Source organism: Musa acuminata, chromosome BXJ1-8 (genome assembly GCF_036884655.1).
Source record: "Musa acuminata AAA Group cultivar baxijiao chromosome BXJ1-8, Cavendish_Baxijiao_AAA, whole genome shotgun sequence".
Lineage (NCBI taxonomy): Eukaryota > Viridiplantae > Streptophyta > Magnoliopsida > Zingiberales > Musaceae > Musa > Musa acuminata.
This window is the reverse complement of record NC_088334.1, coordinates 51,555,215-51,577,277: the sequence shown is the minus strand read 5'-3', so window position 1 is coordinate 51,577,277 and position 22,063 is coordinate 51,555,215. Positions and strand designations below refer to the sequence as shown.

The window sequence follows — 22,063 nt, the reverse complement described above, 5'->3', positions numbered from 1 at the left end:
TATATCTTTTTATATTAAAAATAAAAAATTAAAAAAATTTAATATATATATATATATAATATAAATATATAAAAAAGATAAAGATATGACATACTAAGCGATCACCTCGTCATCATCGCCTCACCTCGACTATGGCCTTGAACGTCAAGGATGTGAGAAGAAGAAAGATAATATCGATATGGGAAGGTTCTCCGTGTAGCAATAGTGGATGAAGCAGACTATTCGGAGATGAAGAAGGTTGGGGTCTTCACCACCTTCCTTGCAATTGCCTTTTCCGCTACTCTCATTGCCACCTCCCCTGATCCCCGTGTCTCTAGCTCCCCCTCCAAAGGGTACGACTTTCCTTATTGTTACCTCCTAGATCGGGATCATTGAGGGAGAGCGGCGCTAGATTGGGATCGAGAAAGGGCGTGGAAGATAATCTCCCACCGAGGTTCGACGGGCTAGACGGTGGTGACGACGCATCGGTGACTTTACAATACTCTTTATTGATGCTTCTCCCTCTTCTTTGAATGTTATCTTCTTCCTCGCCTTGTCTTATTGCAACCAGGCTAATATCGTCCGATAATAGACGGTCTGTGTGTCGGTTAATTGGTGGATCAATACGTATCGCCCGTACTGGACGATACAGAATGGTATTAAAAACCCTATATAAACAATCATAAAATCAAGCTACAATGAAATGATTATTCCAATCAGTTAGTAATATACAACAACATTCAAATATGTGAATTTTCTCCGAAATAAATAGCATAGTGTTGATTTGGAGTTTATTTAACGCAAATAGGATAGAAATTTAGCATATTGATTACAATGATATAAATGCAATCATAAAATCAAACTATAAATAAATGATTATTACAATTAGTTATAATATACAATAACGTTCAAATAAGTGAATTTTCACTGTAATAAATAGGATCGAGGGAGGATGGCACCGGATCGGGATGGAGAAAAGGCATGGAAGATAAGCTTCCACTAAAGTTTGACAGGCTCAGGTTTGTCGAGACGTTGGTGACTGCGCATCAGTGACTCCGAAGTACTCTTTATCGATGCTTCTCCCTCTTTTTTTAATGCTCTCTTCTTCCTCGTCTCGCCTCGTCGCAATCGGGATAATATCATCCTGTAGCAGACGGTCCGTTACCAGTCAACTAGCGGACCTATACGTATCGCCCGTACTAGACGATATGGAATGGTATTAAAAACCCTATATAAACACAATAATAAAATCAAGCTACAATTAAATGATTATTCCAATCAGTTGTAATATACAACAACATTCAAAAAAATGTGAATTTTCTCTTAAATAAATAGCATAGTGTTGATTTCGAGTCTATTTAACGCAAATATGATAGAAATTTAGCATATTGGTTGCAATGATATAAACGCAATCATAAAATCGAAGTACAAGTAATGATTCTTGCAATTAGTTATAATATAAAACAACGTTGAAATAGCTACCAAAAAGAGGTCCCACCGGGATTCGAACCCAGGTCGCCAGATTCAAAGTCTGGAGTGCTAACCACTACACCATGGAACCACTTGGTTGACATCACTGTCACTATTCCATAATTATACAATTTGTTTTCCCTTAAAGACAATAGCGCAACACTCGGCGTTCAACTAAAGTAGAAGCTGAAAAAGACGCAAATAAGTACATCACTTGCAATGGCGAAGGCCGGTCATTGCGATCTGCCAAATAAAACACACAGTAATATTGCCCGCTCGAGTTATGGCAGACCTTTCATTCTTAGGAAGAATAAATGGAGATACTGCAATAGACAGTGTTTACAAGATTCAAACCAGAAGTATCAAAAGACACACAGATGCAAACCATGAAAGTAGTGTATTATTCATTTCAAATAGGTCCTACAATATCAGCACACGGTAGGTTCTCCATTCTGTGGAATCAAAGTATCAACAAAGCCACGATGAGAGAATACTCATCCATGTTCCTCGAACAAAGATGAAAATACAACAGAGTAACCAGAGATGATGGCTTTATGGTGATAGCTTGTAGCTAGGAGATGTAGCTTGCATACGACTACTCATGGTGTTGCAAAATTTTCCATGCCGATAACTTGGCTGCAATTAGATCATTCAGTTTCTGTCAGATGCAACAAACTTGACATTCTCCGCATGATAGTTCAAAGATAACAAGCTATCTTTATCCTAAAAGTATAAGAACCAAATTGATTTATGACGTAATAACCAAAAGATGGACAGTTAATCACTTGCAGTCCAGTTCAGTTCAACAATTACAAAGATTAACCCACTACACCAGAAAGACAGCAAGAAGCAACACAAAATTCCTTGCTTGAAGTCTCATTCTTATCGTTAACTCTTAGGAAAATGATTCTACAAATTATAGAGCTAATCTACCTGACATCATGCATCCAAACATAAATTGCACGATTGATTCCACGGATTTTCAGTTATCTCATGACCATAATGTACACCAAGTTCTATGTTTCATCCTGACCATAGTAATGGAAGCCACCTCCAATATCCATCATCAATTGGATGGGGCAAACGTATACGTTCTTATGATGTTTCAAAAGTTTAGTTTTACCCTCTACCCTCTCTATATTTGGATTGCACATATGTCCCTTGGATGGCAACAAGCTTGCATAACTCAATACATTTTCTGAGGGAATTAAAGTTTTGCTAACAAAACACCTTCATTTGAGTTAGATCCAGTAAACCCATGACCCACCGGCCGATGATAATATGTAGCCAGTGCAGCAAAGTGAGCAAAGTTGAACAACAACAAAAGCAGATCTCAAATTATATCGGACACAAGGAATAGTAGATCAAGAAAATTTGACTAGCAAACTTATTTCATGTCTTACAAGTGCTTTTGAAATCTATATCTAAATGAAGTTCCATGACTAGAACAGAAATTTTCTTATAAAGAGATTTTTTTCTAAATCTATCAATGATATTAGTTTCTAAATCAAACACTAGTCCTATCCTCATTTACATTATTTTCTTCTGTTCCTTAGCTTTCTGAACAAATATGAAAGTTAGGGCAGAGCACTTCAATGCATAACAAATAATCTTCTTCAGATAATCTAAGAAAAAGTATACTGCAAAAATCTTGTGGTTTTTCCTATCATTCCACATGGCTTCCAAAGCTATTAAAGCTAGACGACAACCAAAAGGTGTCCGTAATAACAACAATATCCAATTCTGGCAGTCCGGCTAATGCCTGTAACAATAGGGAGATAAGTCACCCAAGCTAGTCACTGACACCAATGAATGGTATACATAATATGTTAGCCAGGAATGAGGTTCCAATTCCGACTTCTTAACTTGAGGAGATGTTACTCATGGCACAGCAAAAATGCCTGACGAGTTCTCATCGTGCTTTTGCCTTTGGAATGATCATGTTAGGGTTTTGGTCGACATTAAACAGTATATGTTTACTTCGGATCAAGCCAGTCCATGTAATAAATACATCGGAAAACGCCGACTTTAACAAGTTGATTCAGAAAGAAGCGCGGTTCCCAAAATTGGCCGATCCGAAACCAGATCGGGATCAGCACACCTCTAAATCGAAGGATATTTCAAGCTTTCATGTGAGTCTAAGCATCGGAAAGCAAGATATATATATAAACGAGGTCAATCGATCGAGAATGAGAGCATTACCCTCATCAGTGCCCTCCATCATGGGAACAGCAACGATGGCTGGGCCCGGCGCCGCCATCCTCCTCGTCGCTGTCGTCCTCGTCGAATGGCTTCTGCTTGTGGAAGATGCAGCACTTCTTGGAGCTTTTCCTGTTGAGGAACTCGTTGTCGACGGTGCCCTCCTTCCAGGAGACCTTCTTGGGGCGCTTGAGGCGGAGGACGAGGGTCTGGTGGGGGGACGGCTGCGATGGCCGCGATGTGGAGGAAGGGGATGGCTCCTCGAGGGTTATCGTAAGGGTTCCGGTGGATGGGGAGGCCGTCGCGGGTCTCGCCATCGCAAGTCTCGCTCGCCTCCTCGCGGAATATTATAAGAGACGATAGTGAGAGGCCGGACGGCTATTTAAAGTATGAGAGGAACCTTCCAAGGAAAACTCTCTCTGTACGTTCTGGGACTGACTTCACTTCTTACCTGTAATGCGATTAGGAGTATCAATGTGCTTTTAGTGGGCCCCATATCAGGTACCAATGACACAACGCTGGTAAGAACTCGGTGCGGTCTCCATCGTGGCTTCCTGACTATTAATAAGAAGGGCAAATTCCAAACAAATAAATAAATAAACTTTCATTATTTTCGCAGAATATATTTTTTGCTTTATTCGGGCAGGATGATCATTTCTGGCCTTATTTATTGTTTTCCTTTTTTTTTATCTGATCCTTTTTTTTTTTTATCCCAACACTCATCGTTTTTACGATCGTTTTCGTCTTAAGGTTCTATCGTCTCTCGTATGATTAGTTGTTTGGTCATGTCTTCGTAAAGGCCACTAAGACTTTTGAGCATATCCTTATCCTCCTCGATCATATTATTATTTCGATAGAAATTTAAAAAATAAAAATAATATATCTATTAGTATAAATTTTATATACGAGGGATCGGACCGATTCAATCGAGTCTAACATGCACCATCTTATTAAGCATTATTTTAGGGATGACAAAAAAAAAGTCCCTTGAAAAAAAAAATAAAAAAGAGTATCAATTTAGAAAACCTTAAAATGGTTTTTTGTTTGAGGGGTGAATATGCATAAGAGATTTTATTTTGCTGTTTTGTTTTGGTGTTCCAAATAATTAGCTGATTTCTTAAAGAAAGAAGCAAGCTTGGTTAATTTTTTTTATTGGCGTAAAAAATGGTTTTCCTCAAAATGTGCATCGAGTAAAGAAAAGGTCATGCATTTATTAATGGATTAATGAAGTGACAAAGAAGACTTTTGGGAAGCATAGCAAAAGATGACCACTGAGATTGATTTTGGAAGGATGGGAAGTGATTTATAGTCACTACACAGATACTGATATTGCAACAGCTGAAAGCAATGCTCTACTTAGAAAACATTAGCATGTTTGAAGATAGAGAGAGAGAGAGAGAGATTTGGACAGCCATTAATCTGTCAAAAGGAAAAGGATTTCTCAATCATCATCAGGTATCAATAAATCCTTCCTACTTGTTTAGAATTAGTGGATTGTGCAGACCAGCTCTGAGTAGATGCAGCAAGTGCATCTAAACCACCTTCCAGTGTACAACAATTATCACAAACAAAGCTTCATCTAAATTCAATCCACCAGAGCTTTTTTCTTCTGATCCTTTTTATCAACAATACAAATTTTCTGAGAACATAATGATGAATAAACTGATTTCTCACCAAAGGAATTAACAGAAAAAAAAAAACACACAATTAAAATGCTGGGAAAAGACTCTGCTTCTTGAGCTTTCACAGATGCATCATTGCCTTGTACAAGAATTACAATCTCTTCCACAATTCACTTTCACTGATATAGCATCAAGAAAGTTTTGAACAGAAATCTAGTTAGCTAAGTTCAGCTTTATTCAATGAAACTCCAGAATTGATTCATGTCATTCAGACATTTCTTGATCTAAAACATCTTTGTTCAAGGTTCAACTCATTTTTCAGCACTCATCGATGAGGCTCATCTAAACTGTCAAGATGTGTTTCTTTTTACCTTTCATCTGTTCTTCTCTGTAAACTTGGATAACTTTGATCCCTGATCAATTCATTTCAAGATAAACTATCTCATCATCATTTATATGACAATATTGTAGCTTTATTGAATTGTGCAGAACATTGATACTGTTCCTGTGCACCAGAGAGAGGATGACAATCTACACTTCTTGAGGAGCAACAAACTCTCTCATGGAACAAAATACATGGGATTAGGCAGTTTAAATAAGCGGTTGCCAATGCAATCTCCTGACAAGTCGCTCCACTGATCCCCGATGTTCCCTCGAATCCGGTAGCCCTCTGACACCAGCTGCTTCCTGATGGCAGACTTGAACACTGCTGCACCCTGTCCTCTGTAAGCTTGGTTTCTGCAGAGGTCTCACCAAGTGAATTGTTACTGAAAGCTAAAACCAAGATGAACACTATTGGGCTGTGTCAAGGAATCATGAATGGGAGTGGAAATACATGTTTCCACTTTGATCAGAATTGGAGTTGATGAACTGTTAGCAGTATCAGATGTATGTTAAGGAATAACAATGGATGGGAGTGGAAATATATGTTTCCACTTTGATCAGAATTGGAGTTCAAGAACTGTTAGCAGTATCAGATGTCTAAATCCTGGAAGATTAAACATCAGTTAGGCACAAATTGGAGTTGTAAGCTTCCTAAATGGCTCAAGCTATTTCCTTAAAAGATTTAAAAGCAAAATTATGCAATCATCCTACATCTTGATTGGACCCAGAGTTCAAGTAATGTCATTCTTTAATTGTTTTGTGTCATGTATCTGCAAGACAGATGGAACATCTCTGATTTGTGGAGATCAAATTGGTGGTCCACTCTGGACCTTCATCCTCACATCTCCATATGTTTAACATATATTTCTATCCACAATCTGCATAATATTGGCTCATAACCTCTTGTTTATATAGCTTGCTAAGATTGCAGTAGACCGAAAGCAATGCATGGGTGGATGTTAACAGATCAAATCTGAAGAACAAGGGCAAAGACAGTTGTTGACTTTGGTTTCAAAGGATCTCCCTGCTTCTCATAGGTAAGCCATGAATAGTTCCTACCAAGTTCAACTTGTTTATGCAAAAATGTTAATCAATCATTCACAGAGATGATAAATTGCTTATAAAGTAGAGATTTCACTAGTTCTTAGCGTTAGATGATAGTCCTTTACCTCAGTATCAACCTCTCATGTCCCGTGAACCCCTGCGCATGCAGATTCTGAGATGTTGATGAGCTGAACACCACTTCATCTCTTCCAGTGAGAAGAAAGACTTTGAAGCCTTTTTCTATCAGCCTTTTATACAGCTGAAGGACTGCAGGAATCGCCGGACAAACCCCTTTCTGAGCCCAGCTCTTGAATGCCAGAGGATCATATGGGTCTCCTCTGAAGCAGCAAAGCCATATCAGCAGCAGCAAGTTGATAGCAAGCAAAAACAACAGAAAACCTGTGTTACCTTACCCAAAATGCTTGTCCTTGTAGTACAGAAGATTCGATAGGCATGTGTCGTCGACGTCGAGGATCCAAGCATCCATGCCATCATCAGCTGCAAGGGTTGTTCCATTGAGGTAGATAAAGATCTGGTCGATGGCCGTGTCAAGGTCCCTGTTGTATTGGCCTCCGAGCATGTAGTCCTCGACGTAGTGAGTGCATTGTGCAGGAACGGTGCGCCAGGCCTGGGCGTTGTTAGCTTCCACCGCCACCCTCCAGCTAAGGCAATAGTTCATGTCCGAAGCCGAGCCTGAGCCTGAGCCTGAGCCTGAGCACGGCCTTGCGGCGATGGCTCCCCAGAAGAGGTTGGCGAGCAGAAGCAGCAGTGTTTCCCATAAGGCCGCCATCGATGGGATTGCAGAGACGGAGTCTGCACATCGAGGCAACTCAAGAACGCTGCAATGGTGGAGAAGATTGGAAGTATTTAAAGCTACAAGACACTGATCCCTTGGCATTTGTTTGATGAAATGGCCAATGAGTTAGCATGAGGTTTCTTTCGGTTTCACCTGTGTAACAGTGGGCATTTGACTTGCTTACACCTCTTTCTTTATCGACAAAAAGCATAGAAACAAGAATGGCAAAGGGAATCATCCCTTTTGAATGCCCAAACCACTTGCTGCTCCAATATTTCTCCAAGTTGGCTCGTAGATGGACACGGAGCCAACGAATTCCCTCGAGTCAATACTTCACATGGAAATGTCTGCCACATCCATGTGTAAATTGTCTTCAACAGGGCTCGACTTCCATCACAATGTGGACTATCTCATGCCAAAGCCTCGCTTTTCCTCGGCGTGACCCTCATGCACTACACCATGCCGTCACTTTCGGGATGCTGTGTGCAAGCGTGCGTTCGAGAGAGAGAGAGAGAGAGAGAGAGAGAGAGAGAGAGAGAGAGAGAACCAACCCGAAGCCAAACGGATGGGATTGGGAAGCTCGAGAGGAAGAAGTCTACAATTAATGAAAGGTGGCAAAAAACACACACACAGAGAGAGAGAGAGAGAAGAAAGCATGGAACTACGTAAGAGGGAGATGGGAATTATTGTATTGACCCAATTCGTAGTGATGCAGGGTCGGCTGTCAGCTTGATCGGCGAGTGCTCCACCGTTCTCATGACGCCATTCGCTTGGAATCTAATGATGCAGAGAAGGTGTTTGTGTAATTGTTTGGTGCACCTGTTTGCAGAGCACCTACCCAGTGGGCCTGTGCAGAACACATTTTTAAGGATTCTGATGGTACTGAGCAGGACCGTTTGATCTAAATTTCATAATTGATTGGGTTGGTATAAGATTTTATGATGTGGTTGGTCTGATTCTGATTGAAGAATTGGTAATTAATTTGCAGGAGAATTTGGTCAGAGTTGAGGAATTGGTAATTAATTTGCAGGAGAATTTGGTCAGAGTTGAGGAATTGGTAATTAATTTGCAGTAGAATTTGGTCAGAGTTGACCTATTAGGACCACTAGGAAGGAATAGGATCCAAGTCATCCAGGCCAAATCTTAACACTGCAAAGCAAGGAAGTTGGAATCCAAGTTGGGTTGCATAAAGGGTGAGGCAGCACTAGCAGCTAGTAGAGGGATGCCACTTTTTTGGGTGGATCATGAATTATGGGCATCCAAAGCATATATTTCCATGGATGATGATCCATAACAAGGTCAATGCAAGGCACAGGCCACATTGGCTTTTGGATAAATCATCCTTTGGCCATGATCAAGGGTGATAATTTGTCACTTTTGGGTGGTCTGGGAATCAGATGCTTGGTGGTGGCATCATTTTATTCTTCATGTATCACTCTCTGGAGTCTTAAAGAAAACAGATCAAGGAGAACAGAAGCATGATGCTGCCATTATTTTTATTTCCCTTGGCTAAGTACCTCCTCAGATTCATAATAACAAAAAATATATATATATATATGATAGATAACATGATATGGTCCATGATAAGATTCCATGAAGCACTTAAATTATGAGTTCAATGGCCCCAAAACCAGAGTTAAAAACAACCAAATCCTCAGAAGAATGCATCTGTTCCTTGGTATAAGATTATTGTAGAATCTGTAAGTCTAGATAATGGAGCAGTGTAACCTTGCAAATGAAGTGAGGACATGATGCAGCAGGAACAAAAGAAATGGTCATTGACTGACACACATACCTGCAGTGCTAGTAGTAGAAGGGACCACTGTAGTGCTTGTACCACAGCCATTGGTCTCAAAGTCATTTCTTCTGTGAGCAATGTCAGCTCTCTAAACAAGACTGAAATGTATTTTCACTTGCTCTGTTTTGACCTCAACCTGGGTGGTGTCTTGAAGTGCTGCACCTCTGGGGGTTCCATCTTCTGTCAAAGAATCTGTGCCACCAATGAGTTGTTGACAGTGGAGCACTTTGTTTCAGTCATTGCCAATTGTAGTGGAGTGATAAATGAAAGCCACAATGAAGTTCAAAGTACAGATTGCAACTTGTACTGTTACTCCCAATGGTCCCCTGGGTATCTATAGAACTTCCACCATTTCTCTGTTCTGCTTGAAAAAAGAGCCCAAGAACATGAAATGGCCACACAGTTAATTTCCCATCATGAAATTTAAATCTTCTATGTTGATTTTTAACTTCTGTCCTCATATTTTTGCATTTAATTATTTTTCCTTTATAACATATTCATGGTTTATGCTGGCTATTACAGGATTGAAGTGACTAAACACTCAAAGAATGTTCTATATCAACTATTCATCTTAAGAGAATTATTTCTTCTACAAAAATAATTTCCGACACTAATCAAATCTGTTTGGAGTATATAAAGCTTATGAGAAGATTTACAACAATATGTCATGAAATATCCACCGACTACAACTTAAACCTACAAGCACACCTTCTGCAACCAACTAATTAGATACCAAAATTTGATCATACTCTTCGTTTGGGTGTATGGCAATGGTAGCGTATTACTCTCAAATGATGCATCAAGGCATGTGATTGTCGATCTACCACTTCAACAGGTGTGAGTTGGATACATTTCCTCTGAAATCATATGCCTGCCAGAATCATTTTTACGGAAAGATCACAAAAAGAAATACTAATAGAATATGCACAACCGAGAATAAACTGAGCAAATCACCAACCAGCTCTACAATTATGACATGGACATCCCTCTGTAGCCTCCCTCTCAAGTTGGTTTGCTAGTGAAACATCACCTGTCTTTACAATCATGCCATCCTCCTGAACATGAACAAATGAGAACACTTGATATATTGAGAAACTAATGACGCATATGACTTGAAATCTAATTTACAAACTCAACTGCAGGACTTCAACCAAACAAGATGTGGTCTACAGATTTAGGTGGTTTCCAAGTATTCTCTATCACTTTGTTTTGCTAAACACAACCGAGTGGCAAGCAGATCACACATAAGATGATGAACAGTACCACATGAACTTAACAATAAACAAGCCAAAGAAAAAAATATGTTCGGCAATAAATGGTACATTGGTACTTAACATTCTCATCCTGTTTATGACCTTGGTTTGGTTCAAAATTTAACAAGATTCGTCAGTATTGGAAAACAAACATATTTAACAATTATGTAAAGCAAGAAAATAAAATCACTAATCATATTTAGGTTAATACAAGTAGCAAAAACTCAAATATATCATGTACACTATATGTTGCCTAAACAGGATCTGTATTAGAGTATACTATCACGTCCGGCAAGCAAAAATTAGGTTAAAAACCACAAACTCTAATTATTGTAATGATACCTACCAAGAAATGCTGAAATAACTACAGAAGAATTGAATAGGAGCACTATCAGACAAATGATGATAAAGGCATAAAGCGGCTCTTTAACAAGCTTGATCTATTGAGATATAAGTTCCCTACCACTATATGAACATAGCTCGGATTGATATAATCCAATAGATGTTTATAATGTGTGATCATCAAGACAGAATTATTTGGTGTTAACAGCCCATTAACTTATTTTCCTACATCTCGAAGTGCGTCGACATCTAATCCTGAATCAATTTCATCTACAATAGCCGGATATGCCTCACGAACCTGAAGAAGCAGAAAGATCAAATGAAGTGAGAATGACACTGAAAAGGATAAGCTAAAATGAGCATTGATATCCCAAAGCAGAATTCATTTCAGAACAGACTACAAGATTGTATATTGCTTTATGTCTTTCTCAAATATGGCTACAATGTTTGGATAATAACAGAGTACAAATGATTAGGAAGAAGAGGAAAAGGAAGAAGAATGGAGCAGAAAAAGAGGACAGAGAAAGAGAAACAAAAAATAATACATTGGGCAAGTCAGCCTTTCTTTTAGTGAGGAGGAAGAAAAACGGATGGAGAAAGGAGGAAACAAAAAATGGAGAGAGAGAACAATTGAAATGATATCTTGGCCAGTCAACCTTTCTATTCGTCATTCTAGGCCTTGCTTAAGTCACTCAAATTCTGTCACTGCATTCTGTGTGATACAGATGGAAGGCATAAGCAGGCTATTTTAACATAGTTCACATACAAAGCTTAAAGAATATTACAAGGTCTCTGTGTCAAAACGCCAAAGTACAAATGCCGTTCCTTTCTTCTTTATTCTTTCCGTTTCTTATTAACAATCATTGTAATGGCACACTTGACATTGGATTATTCTATGTAGTTATTGATATGCATGTCCTCAATGTCATATGCAATGTTATAATAATATAATCTTCAACCTTTATAGATCGTTTTGGGTTATAAATATGCATCTTAGATGTCCAATGAGATTGGTAACAGAAAAGTGCAAAATTCCAGTTCGTGCGTAAAACTGAAAGTTAAGGACTAATTCTGGTAATTGCTTCCAACAGAAGGATTCTGATGCTGATCCGATTCCTATGATCATGAACCAAATATGTGGACACAAACCAAATACCACCTAAGTTATTTCTATATCCATCAACTTGGAGCAAGAGTATTTGGCTTAATTTATTCCAAATCATCTTCGTTAAGTGATAAAAGGCCATGTTGTCCACACAAATCTCACGTACAACATTCATGTCAAAGCTTGTTCAGAAATTTACAAAGGAGAAATGTATGCCCTGGCACAAAGATTGAGAGAACTTCAGTTTTAGAGTAATTGATGCTTAAATTACAAAATTGAGCTACATTGTGTTAATTGTAGTGAATGCTAGTGCAACATAGTGTGGTCAACATAATATGTTAAGAATTTGACAGTAAACCAAGTAAAAAGAAAAGACTTCCCACAAAGAAAGATATATTTTGTTTGTAAAAGAAAAGGTTTCATAGATCAATGTCAACAATTGAGATTAACATGTGCTTGTGGGACAAAGCAAGAAGAGGCTTGACAACGAGATATTAAAATTTCTTAGTAGACTTTATAGAATTCAACAGCTTTATAATGATCAAAAGATTATAGAAAATATATGCTAATGGCAGTAACATTAGTCTTGGAATTGCATTCATATATGATTTTAGGTGTTACCTGGTAAAGACCTTTACAGTTTATCACAAGGTCCTGAGTTTGAATCTCATCTTCATCACTTACCCTTTGCAAAAAAATATATATATTAGCTTTGGAAGATTAGCATGACAACAGAGGCAAAGGAGAAAACTCATTAATATTGGGACAACAATTTGGCAGTGCTTAACTATGGACACGTCAAACCAATAATATGATTTTTTGGAAATTTGATCATGCATATTTTATGTTTTACATGACTTTTGATATTTATAACTTGCAGAATCTCAAAATGACAAAGATAAATACTCCCATTGCTTACCGGATTGATTTTGTCATGCAGCAGAAGAGTAAGAATACATACTGCAAGTTGCAGAATTTCATTCCATTTCATTTCACCACCACTGAAGATTTCATTTACATTTCTGTCAACAAACTTTGGATTCATATTTGAAGCAGCAACTTTGGGAGTCACCAAACTGTAGAACTGCAAATATAATACAGAAAAAAATCATTAACCATAGTGATTAAACAACATAGAAAATGCAAAATTATCACTGGCAGCACAATGAAAACAATATAAACATCATCATCTACAAAGGAATCTTCTTTAGTATAAATATATAGCTAACATAAAGAAGCTAAAGAGATACAGTTAAAATAATGTAGAAAACTAAAGCAACATGAACTTCATATATGATAGCGGCTTACTGGAAGCTGATGATTGTGGAATATCTTACTCGTAGAAATGGGAGTTGTGATGGATAGATCATACTACATCTTTTGAACAAAAATTGTGATATTAACAAAACACCATCTTATTTTCTCTAGTTTATCATTTTGATTTCATTATCTGAACCAGAAAAATCGTAACGGAATCCTGACATAGAGAGAAAGGCACAAGCAACATCTTATGTATTAGGAAAAAAGGAGCACGAACAGAGCCAATAGATTGTCGATACTAACTAGCTGGTTGAACTGAAGAACCACTTATACCTACCCTGAATTGGCACAATAAACAACCAAACATATGTTCCATGGTAACTGCCAAACCAGTCAATAGGCAATGGAACTGGCCATTCTCCCAATTCCATTCCTTATCTTTTCAATAGAACAAGCAAAAACACACTATCCGGATCACAATCTTTTAATTGATGTGCTGAAAAGAGAACTTGTACCAAAAAGAACTAAATTAAATTACTTCTGTAATTTGTCAGAACTCATCAGAAGTTCAGGGTACCATTGTGGATCAATTTTATATGGAAATGCATGATAAATATGTTGCTTAAGACATAGTATGCATAATCTTGCTAACTTATGCATTCTAAGAACATATTTCTTTTCAATTTTCATGTGTCTACATTTATACAACTTCTCATTCATCTTTTATAATTTCTACCGGAGTCTTATTGTATATTAATTCTTTTACCTCAAAATATTTTGTCAAACATCTGTTTCGACTGATTGACCCACAGTTTGTAGCAAGACCTAGCTCAGCCAATATCCACATTAGTTGTAATAACATCGAGAACATTTTTATCTGGTTTGCTAATTTGACTAAGCATTTCCCTGCATAATATTTTTAGTATAACCAAAATAACTGTAAAGATAAACACAAGACATGTCAACCACTAATTTTGAACAAATTAACACAACAATTTTCATGTAGACATATAAATGTAGACACACGCTTTATTTTTTTAGGCAATTATTTCTTTGTAATAACTAGATAAGGGTTACTTATACTTTTAAGCAAGAGAATAAGCCAAACTATATCGATCAGCATACTATTTCTGACACAGCTGCAAATTAAGATAAAAATGCTGGAATTTACAGAGCATCTAGTTGTATTGCAATAATAGCAGTCTCTATTAAGTGTGTTCTACAGGATATTGCATGTGCCATTTCAAAACAGAAAGAATGATCAAGAACATCGAGGACATGAAAGTCAATATTACAACCTAAAGAACAGGATTTAAAAGTTTGCACACCTCAAGGGGTTCTACCAGTGGTAGCCCATGGTTATTTCTTTGAGAATTGAATGCCATAAGAGGAAAGTCAAAGTTGCTTACACCTGATATTTCTACAGGGGTCTGGAAACTCATGAAAAGCCCAACATGGGACCTATCTTCTGGCTCCATTTCAAGCAAATTCTGGTCTTTAAAAAGAACACTACTTCCAGTTACCTCATAATCTGGATGGCCAACAAGAACCTGCAATAAGGCAGGCATTTCTCATGAGAATTACAAGGTGACAGAAAAAATACAGATGCCAATGCCTTCATGTCATGAACTTTTCGTAACTCTAATATTGTTCCTTTTGTACAGAAGACCTATTAAAGTAGTAAGCTTCAATAATAAAACAAACGCTTAATTTTCTTTGAGTATCGTCCAATGGAAAAGATATCAATCATATCAAGGTGCTTCTTTACGAGTATGAACAATTCAAACGAGAGCGACATCAAAAAGGTGAGAAGAAATGGCCGACGAGTCACCTTCGAAAACGTGAGTTTCCCCGATCCATTCTTCCCCATAATCGCGTACACCTAAAAATGAAAGGCGTTCAGTCGAAAACCCGGAACCCTAACAGGAACAGAAATCGGACGCGACGAAGACAAGGCGACGGGAGACAGACCAACTTTGCCCGCGTGGATGGTGAGATTGACACCACCAACAGGATTCCCCTGCCCGGACTGCTTGACGACGGCCTTCAAATCTTTCACCACCAACAGGATCCTCCAGGGAAGTTCCGGGAGGCGGAGTCGCCCGTGGAGGGGCAGTCGACGGTGAGCGTCGCGTTCGCCCATAGAGGGGCGTGGGGACAACGGAGGCGGGACCGGAGTCGTCTTGGATTGAGGAGAGCAGCGACATATGTTCGAGAGGGCGTCGGGAGATAGCTCCGAAAAGAGATGGAAGTCGAAGGAGAAGAGATGGCGGAGGAATGGAGGCGAAGGAGGAATAGGCGAGTTGGCGGAAGTCTACTTTCAGTTTGGGTATCAGCGTGGTGGCAACGCTTTTCTTTCTTATTTTTCGTATTTTCTTTAATCCGAGTTTTTTAATATTATAAAAAAATTGAATCTATTAATCCTTTGATGAATTATTTTAGAATAAATTCTTTAAAAAAAAACTCAATTTTTTTACTTTTCCTCGTGTTTTATTCTTAAATAACATCGTTTATATTCTTAAAAAATGAATCTCTATCCTTTCTCGTATCAATTGTCATCTTCATCTTGTCTCCTTGTCCTTCTAAGTTGAAGGAGCCCATCACCCATCCACAGCCTCCTTTCTTGGGCTCCTTCACCCTTTACTACAAGGGCCCATAACTTATTCATGATCCCTGTCATTTGACTTTAGACGTTTAACATCTCATCTCTCTCACATATTAATCGAGAGCACACAAGAGAACGAGCGATAAGATTTAAGCAACAAAACGAGAGCGATGAGGACAAGGATAACATCGGAGAGGAAAAAATCATCCTTCTCATCATAGGGAGGAGATGATAATATGAACAAAGACAACAATCGTTAATGTATCAAATTTAAAGAGGTAGGACAACAAACGCCTAAGTTAATGTACCAAATTTAAAGAGGTAGGACATCAAACGCCTAAACCTAAGCGACGAGGACTGCAAGTGGGCAACATGCACCTCCCACATGAGAGGATAAGGGGTGAGGGCGAAGGTCGACAAAACGAAAACCTAAAGATAATATTATCTTTTGAAAAATTAAAAGCACTTTACAAGAATAAAGTTAAAGAAAAGGACACCATGCAAGAAAAAATAAAAATAAAAACTTGATTTTTTTGAGAAAGTTACCCATTATTTTTTTTCTTTGATTAAATAATTAAATCGTTTCAAATGAAATAATCAAATCCATTAGCTGTATAGGATTTTTGGGATTAAATAAGGGAACTAATTAAGTCTCTTTTTATTTTTAGCATGAACTATCTAACAATAGAAATATATTAAACCTTACACACAAATACTTGGCATCTTATTTTTGGATATCATGTCTAAGATAATAAGCTTCATGTATAATTTCTACGAAATACCAAATCAAATCTGACCAGCTCTTCTCTAGCAGACTGAAAAGAGTATAAATGTAACATGTCAAGTTTATTCAGTCAACTATTCATAGAAAGTAGCAAAATGAATGCGAACTGAACAAAAATTCTAACTTTCAAATTTCAATACAAAACAAAAGATAAATAGTTTTCTATCTACCAGTAGACATTAATAAATCACATGAATGGGATACTCCAATACATGAAAATTAATGAGCTCTCTATACTATTATGCCTTCTTCCCAGATGATCGTTTTAAAGCATAATCTCTTAGCCTTGCAAGTATCATCCTTTCACTCGTTCGCAGTATCAGAGAATGGTACAGCTTCCTGTCTTTAACCGGACAACGTCTTTTCAACATGTTCATGTCCTCGTCCAGGGAGTTTGTGCCATAGAGGCTTTCCCTCAAATCAGCTAGTGATATTAAGGCAGAACATACATTCTCCGACACCAACAGTTCTTTGATGTCTTCCGGTTTCTTATGACCCTTTACTTTGCGGAATTTATTTCTCGTGATCTTGATTAAGTTCACAATATTTGTAGATTCATCTGGGCCCTCAAATGCATCAACCATGTAGCTCAGCTTCTCATAAGCATCATCTGCCAAAAAGATGATATAAAGAAGGACAAGAAGCTCCAGTTGTGGTTCCCCATCATAAGATATTTCAAAGTACTCGGTATGCTGGCTAGAGCATCCTGAATAATTTAGCCTTCTCCACAAAGAAATTCTTGCTCTGGCATAACGATTGGAGAATGTGGATGAGCACCATCTAACTAACAAGGCTAGGTCAATGTTAACAATGTCAAATGGGTTGTCAGCTTCAGTGAACCCATATCTGTGAAGCAGGGCAGCATTGCCCATAGATCCATACGTGTTGAAAACCTGAAAAAGATGGATCTCATATCAGTCTGATTTGGTTGGTAACATACATGAAAATACAATAGAAGCTGAAGCACATCACTCATTAGAGTTGATGAAAAGGACATGCAGAATGGAACTGCAAGGAGGACAAGTGAAATAATGGAGACTTTTGAGTGGTGAGAAGGAAATAACTGAGAGAAAAGGTGCCAGAACTAAGAGCTAAATTTAGGTTTGAATGATTCTCCAGCTGGTTTTAGGGACAACATGTAAACAAGATATATCCAATTTGTCCACCTAATGGTGCTTGTCGAGGTTTTGATTGGCTTGAAAGGTTAGTTGGTTAATTAAAAAGAGCAGCATTGACAATGAAGACTTGTAGCTATATAACTCTCAAAAGAGGTGTAGGGGTGTGTGTGTGTGTGTGTGTGTGTGTGTGTTCGGGTGATTAACAAGGGAAAAGAAACTAACATGTTACAAATCTTTGGATTCTATGTTTTCTCACAGTAGGTGTCACTTTTTAGAGTTCCTAGGTTTCTAGTTAGCTAATCATCTTACTTATGGAATAAAACGTTCCATGTTTTCTTACAGTAGCTTACATCTTTCAACAAATAGTCGGTCAATTCAATAAAAGAACAGCATGCTACAAGATAAGAATGATAGAAGCAATCCATCAGACAGTTGAATGTTGAGGTGATTAGTTTTAGAACTCAGACATTAAGCAGAAAGCCTTACGCAGTTAAAAGCTTTGATCCGGAAAAAAAATGCAAATAAAAGATATCCTGAAAATTTAAACTTATCTAAAGAGCTATTATGAGTATCTACAAGTATCAAGAACTGCAGGAGAAGGGCCTAGTATAGTTCACGAGGAACTAACTGTAGTGGCACTAAACTAACGTAAGGCTCTACTGAAATATATAATTCAAAGTATCAGAAAATGAAATATCCTTTGGTCCATAAAGAGTGGGAGATTTACAATATGGGTGAATTGCAAAAAAGGAAAATCATAGGATATTTGTATCACTGTGTTAAAAACCAATATGGGTTGATCCCAAACAAATAATGTCAGTGATGACAGAGCAACATGGGATTGGCATCAAAAAGAAGTTTATAATAGATAGCAAACACCAAAAGAATTTTTTTTAATTAAGAATACTCAAAAATACAGGAGAAAGCATCAACTTGGTTGGTACCTCACTATGTCATTCTTAAATTTTAGATGCTTTAATCAACTTTGTTGATGCAAGAGAAAGTGAGGCAATCTTAAGGATGCATGAACAAATCATAGTAGTATCCTGATATATAAATCTTACCAAGATCCACGAGTCACCAAAAATACTTCATACATGTGATTACACAGGAAACTTATAATATTGTGCTTCAATTACATGTATGAAAAATTACAAAGAAAGTGAAAATAAAAAATACTAACCTCAAATCCTGCCTCAACATTTCTCACGATAATCATTTCTAGAGCAGTATTATCTTCTCCTAAACAATAGAAAACAATATCACTAGGTTAATTTTCCCAACCAGAAAAGCTCCTTCTAAAAAGTGTGGTTGGATCACAGTGAAACCTGAAGAGCTAGTATTGGATTCGTCAATTAATAATTTATCATCACTAGCCTCATCACTGGCATGATCATCTCCTTCATCATCTGAGCTAGAAGGGGAACATACAGAGGTCAAATGGACATTCTCAGCTCCTGTCTTGTGATTGAAGCTGAAGTGTTTTTAGAACATAGTTAAACAAGGAAAAAACAATTGGAGAAATGGTTCCTCTACACATCTGTGTAGAGTGTGCTTAGAACTTGAATATTTGTCATAACAAATGGTTAACTTACAGATCAGCTAAAGGTACCATTCCATATCCGTGGTAATCATCTATTTCAAAAGATCTTGATGAAACCAGACTCTTGGCAGAAAAATATTGCTCAACACCAAAATTATCTCGGTCAAGCTTCCATTCACCAGATAGAATTAGGGGTTCAATACATTCTCTCCAATCCTCACATAAGATCGTCTTGTCTTGCTTTACTGCCTGTCTAGATATTTCCAGAACACAGTGAAAAAGAAAAATAATCAGTATCAGAAGCCTCTGTATAAAGGGCAGAGTGTACAGCATCTTATCCAGTGGATAAAAATACTTCCATTGCAACAAGATTTGTAGATAAAAGAATGTCCACTGAACATTGCATACAACGAGAGAACAAGACTGCAAACATGCAGATCATAGATGGGAAAATGGAATCAGTTTGTAAGCCAGCCAAGAGGACCACAACAACACAAAAGGGACCATTAACAAACTAAATTAAATTAACATGTCCAACTGAACTTGTCAGCAGGTTATACAGAGCCAAAATGAAATGCAAACAAATCAAATTTATTTTGGCATGTAAAAAAAAAAATCTTGATCACCTCAGAACCTAATGGGGCTGATGCCAAGCAGATGAAATTGTTTTATTATGGCTATTCAAGTTACTCAGACATGATGAGCACAATAACAATGTTTTTTTTCTTTTTAAAGAATAAGAATCTCTATTCATTCCATATGTGAAATAATACATGAAAGAACACAGAAAGAAGAAGATAATTCAAAACACAGGCTGATGAAAAGTAGATGAAATTGTCTTATAATGCCTATTCAAGTTACTCAGACATGATGAGCACGATAACAATCTGTTTTTCAAGAGAATATAAATCTTCAGTCATTCCATATGAAGTGAAATGATATATGAAAGAATACAGAAGGAGAAAAGATAATTCATATAAAGGGAGAACAACCACCAAAGAATTGATGCCAAAGATCATGAAAAAAAAAAAAGGAAGAATAATAAAAAGGAAAACAACAGAGAGAAAAGGAGGTGCTGAACGAAGAAACAGGTCGACAGGTCACTCACGTAAATGTAAACCAAGCAGAGTACAAACAACATGATGTCGTGTAGGCATCTGATGAACTGTATCACGGCCTCCACCAGCTTATACATTGCAGAATAGAAGTTTTTTCATCTCAGGACCATATAGATGTGAGTTCCAGAAATATGAAATAATGATTAGTAAAAATACCAAACCAAGTCCAACTAGATTTTTTTTTTTTTTGGTAAGTAGTCCAACTAGATTAACCTTCCACAGAAGAAAAACGATGTATGTAACATAGCTGTTCTGTGTTCTATTATTCCAAGCTTAGTATAATGAAAGTGGAAAACATAGTACAAAATGCTGAAAGGATCAAATATAAAATTTAAGCCATTATTAGATGCTTAATAACTCATTAACAATTGGACATAAAGAATCGACAATGCAATACAAAACCAGAATTTTTATACCTTGTGGAGCTCCGTTCCGGAGAGAAAGGTGTCGACTTCCCGCCAGGTCCAGACGAGAGGCACGCACTCCCTCTCCGGCAAGAGCTGGAGGTACCCCTGCCACGGCGACGCGGGTCCGCGGCTCCTCTCGTACATGAGAGCGACGACCAGGCCAAGACATCCCGCCAAACCGGCGCTCTCGATCATGTCGCGCGCGGCGGAGGTCCGGATGGTGAGGCACGCGCTCTTCGGGATGGTGGCCACGAGGTCCCCTTCCGTCAGGTCGCAGACGGCCCTCACCGAGATTCCATCACCGCTTTCGCTGCCGGCGTCGTCGAGTTTCAGGGCGTCGCTGCAATCGATGCCGTGGGATCTCATCCATCGCTTGAAGGTCCTCAATCGCCTGACATTGAAGAGACTAAGACATGCACTACAAAGCTATGCATTAGGATAGGAGAAGAAAGGCGTACCGGCTCATCACAGGAGGCGTCGGCGGTCTGCGCTTTTGGTAACGAGAACGAAGGTGAGGATTCAAACGTGTAGGGTTTGCTCGAGCGCCGGCCGGGGCTCCATTTAAGGAACCGGGAAACGAGCATCGTGAAAAAGCGGGAAACGAGAACAGGAGAAACTGATATTTATGCACTTTTAATTAATCTTCATTGTAATTGACTGTTACTTGAAACTCATCAATACCTTTAAGAACTCATTGCTTTTAAAGAAACTCTAATTATCATCAATACCTTTAACTCTAATGTTAAAGAAAAGAGGATGATTAATAATATTTAGAGGATTGATTATTCATGCTATACTAAAATTTGTAAGGCAAACATGTTATTTCCAATTTTTTCTAAAAATAGATATGTAAAACCATTAAATGTAAGTGATAATGTTGTTAAGATAATAATAGATATTTTAAAAAGCAGTTAATTATTTATGCAAAGGTGCAAAATGTTAATATGGTTTGAACAACTTTCACGGTTGATTTTAATGTAGGATTGAGAAAGAAATTTCTGAATTGACCAAATATTTTAATACATAAATATATTAAGGGAGTCTAATCAGAGCATAAATTGATACTAAAGCTCACACCTTATTGATACAATCATAAGTATATTAAGGGTATATAATCAGAGCACAAATTGATAATAAAGCTCACAACCTGATGATATAATCATAAATATATTAAGGGAGTGTAATCATAGCACAAATTCATACTAAAGCTCACAGCTTGAAGATACAATCATAAAT

General features: G+C 37.7%; 3 protein-coding genes, 1 long non-coding RNA gene and 1 other non-coding gene across 5 annotated transcripts; all 5 read right to left on the bottom strand.

Annotated features, from left to right (window-relative positions):
• Positions 1–1,468: 1,468 nt before the first annotated feature.
• Positions 1,469–1,540, bottom strand: TRNAQ-UUG (transfer RNA glutamine (anticodon UUG)). The gene has a single exon. It is a non-coding gene; the product is annotated as a tRNA-Gln (tRNA).
• Positions 1,541–1,825: 285 nt separating this feature from the next.
• On the bottom strand, positions 1,826–4,009 carry LOC135588738 (uncharacterized). Its single transcript, XR_010476449.1, has 2 exons — positions 3,652–4,009; positions 1,826–2,085 (listed from the first exon to the last, which is right to left on the bottom strand). It is a non-coding gene; the product is annotated as an uncharacterized LOC135588738 (long non-coding RNA).
• A 1,712-nt stretch (positions 4,010–5,721) lies between these two features.
• On the bottom strand, positions 5,722–8,390 carry LOC135588735 (acid phosphatase 1-like). Its single transcript, XM_065081016.1, has 3 exons — positions 7,112–8,390; positions 6,824–7,036; positions 5,722–6,008 (listed from the first exon to the last, which is right to left on the bottom strand). Exons 1-3 carry the CDS (start codon positions 7,594–7,596, stop codon positions 5,831–5,833), a joined length of 876 nt encoding a protein of 291 aa, XP_064937088.1. The 5' UTR covers positions 7,597–8,390; the 3' UTR covers positions 5,722–5,830.
• A 1,339-nt stretch (positions 8,391–9,729) lies between these two features.
• On the bottom strand, positions 9,730–15,556 carry LOC135588737 (ABC transporter I family member 6, chloroplastic-like). The gene is made up of 7 exons (XM_065081017.1): positions 15,224–15,556; positions 15,084–15,134; positions 14,581–14,802; positions 12,912–13,076; positions 12,614–12,677; positions 10,251–10,347; positions 9,730–10,163 (listed from the first exon to the last, which is right to left on the bottom strand). The coding sequence occupies exons 2-5, from the start codon at positions 15,120–15,122 to the stop codon at positions 12,669–12,671; spliced, it is 435 nt and encodes a 144-aa protein (XP_064937089.1). The 5' UTR covers positions 15,123–15,134; positions 15,224–15,556; the 3' UTR covers positions 9,730–10,163; positions 10,251–10,347; positions 12,614–12,668.
• Positions 15,557–16,722: 1,166 nt separating this feature from the next.
• On the bottom strand, positions 16,723–21,346 carry LOC135588734 (ribosomal lysine N-methyltransferase 3-like). The gene is made up of 6 exons (XM_065081015.1): positions 21,286–21,346; positions 20,837–21,218; positions 19,355–19,551; positions 19,088–19,233; positions 18,943–19,001; positions 16,723–17,534 (listed from the first exon to the last, which is right to left on the bottom strand). Exons 1-6 carry the CDS (start codon positions 21,291–21,293, stop codon positions 16,881–16,883), a joined length of 1,446 nt encoding a protein of 481 aa, XP_064937087.1. The 5' UTR covers positions 21,294–21,346; the 3' UTR covers positions 16,723–16,880.
• Positions 21,347–22,063: the final 717 nt, after the last annotated feature.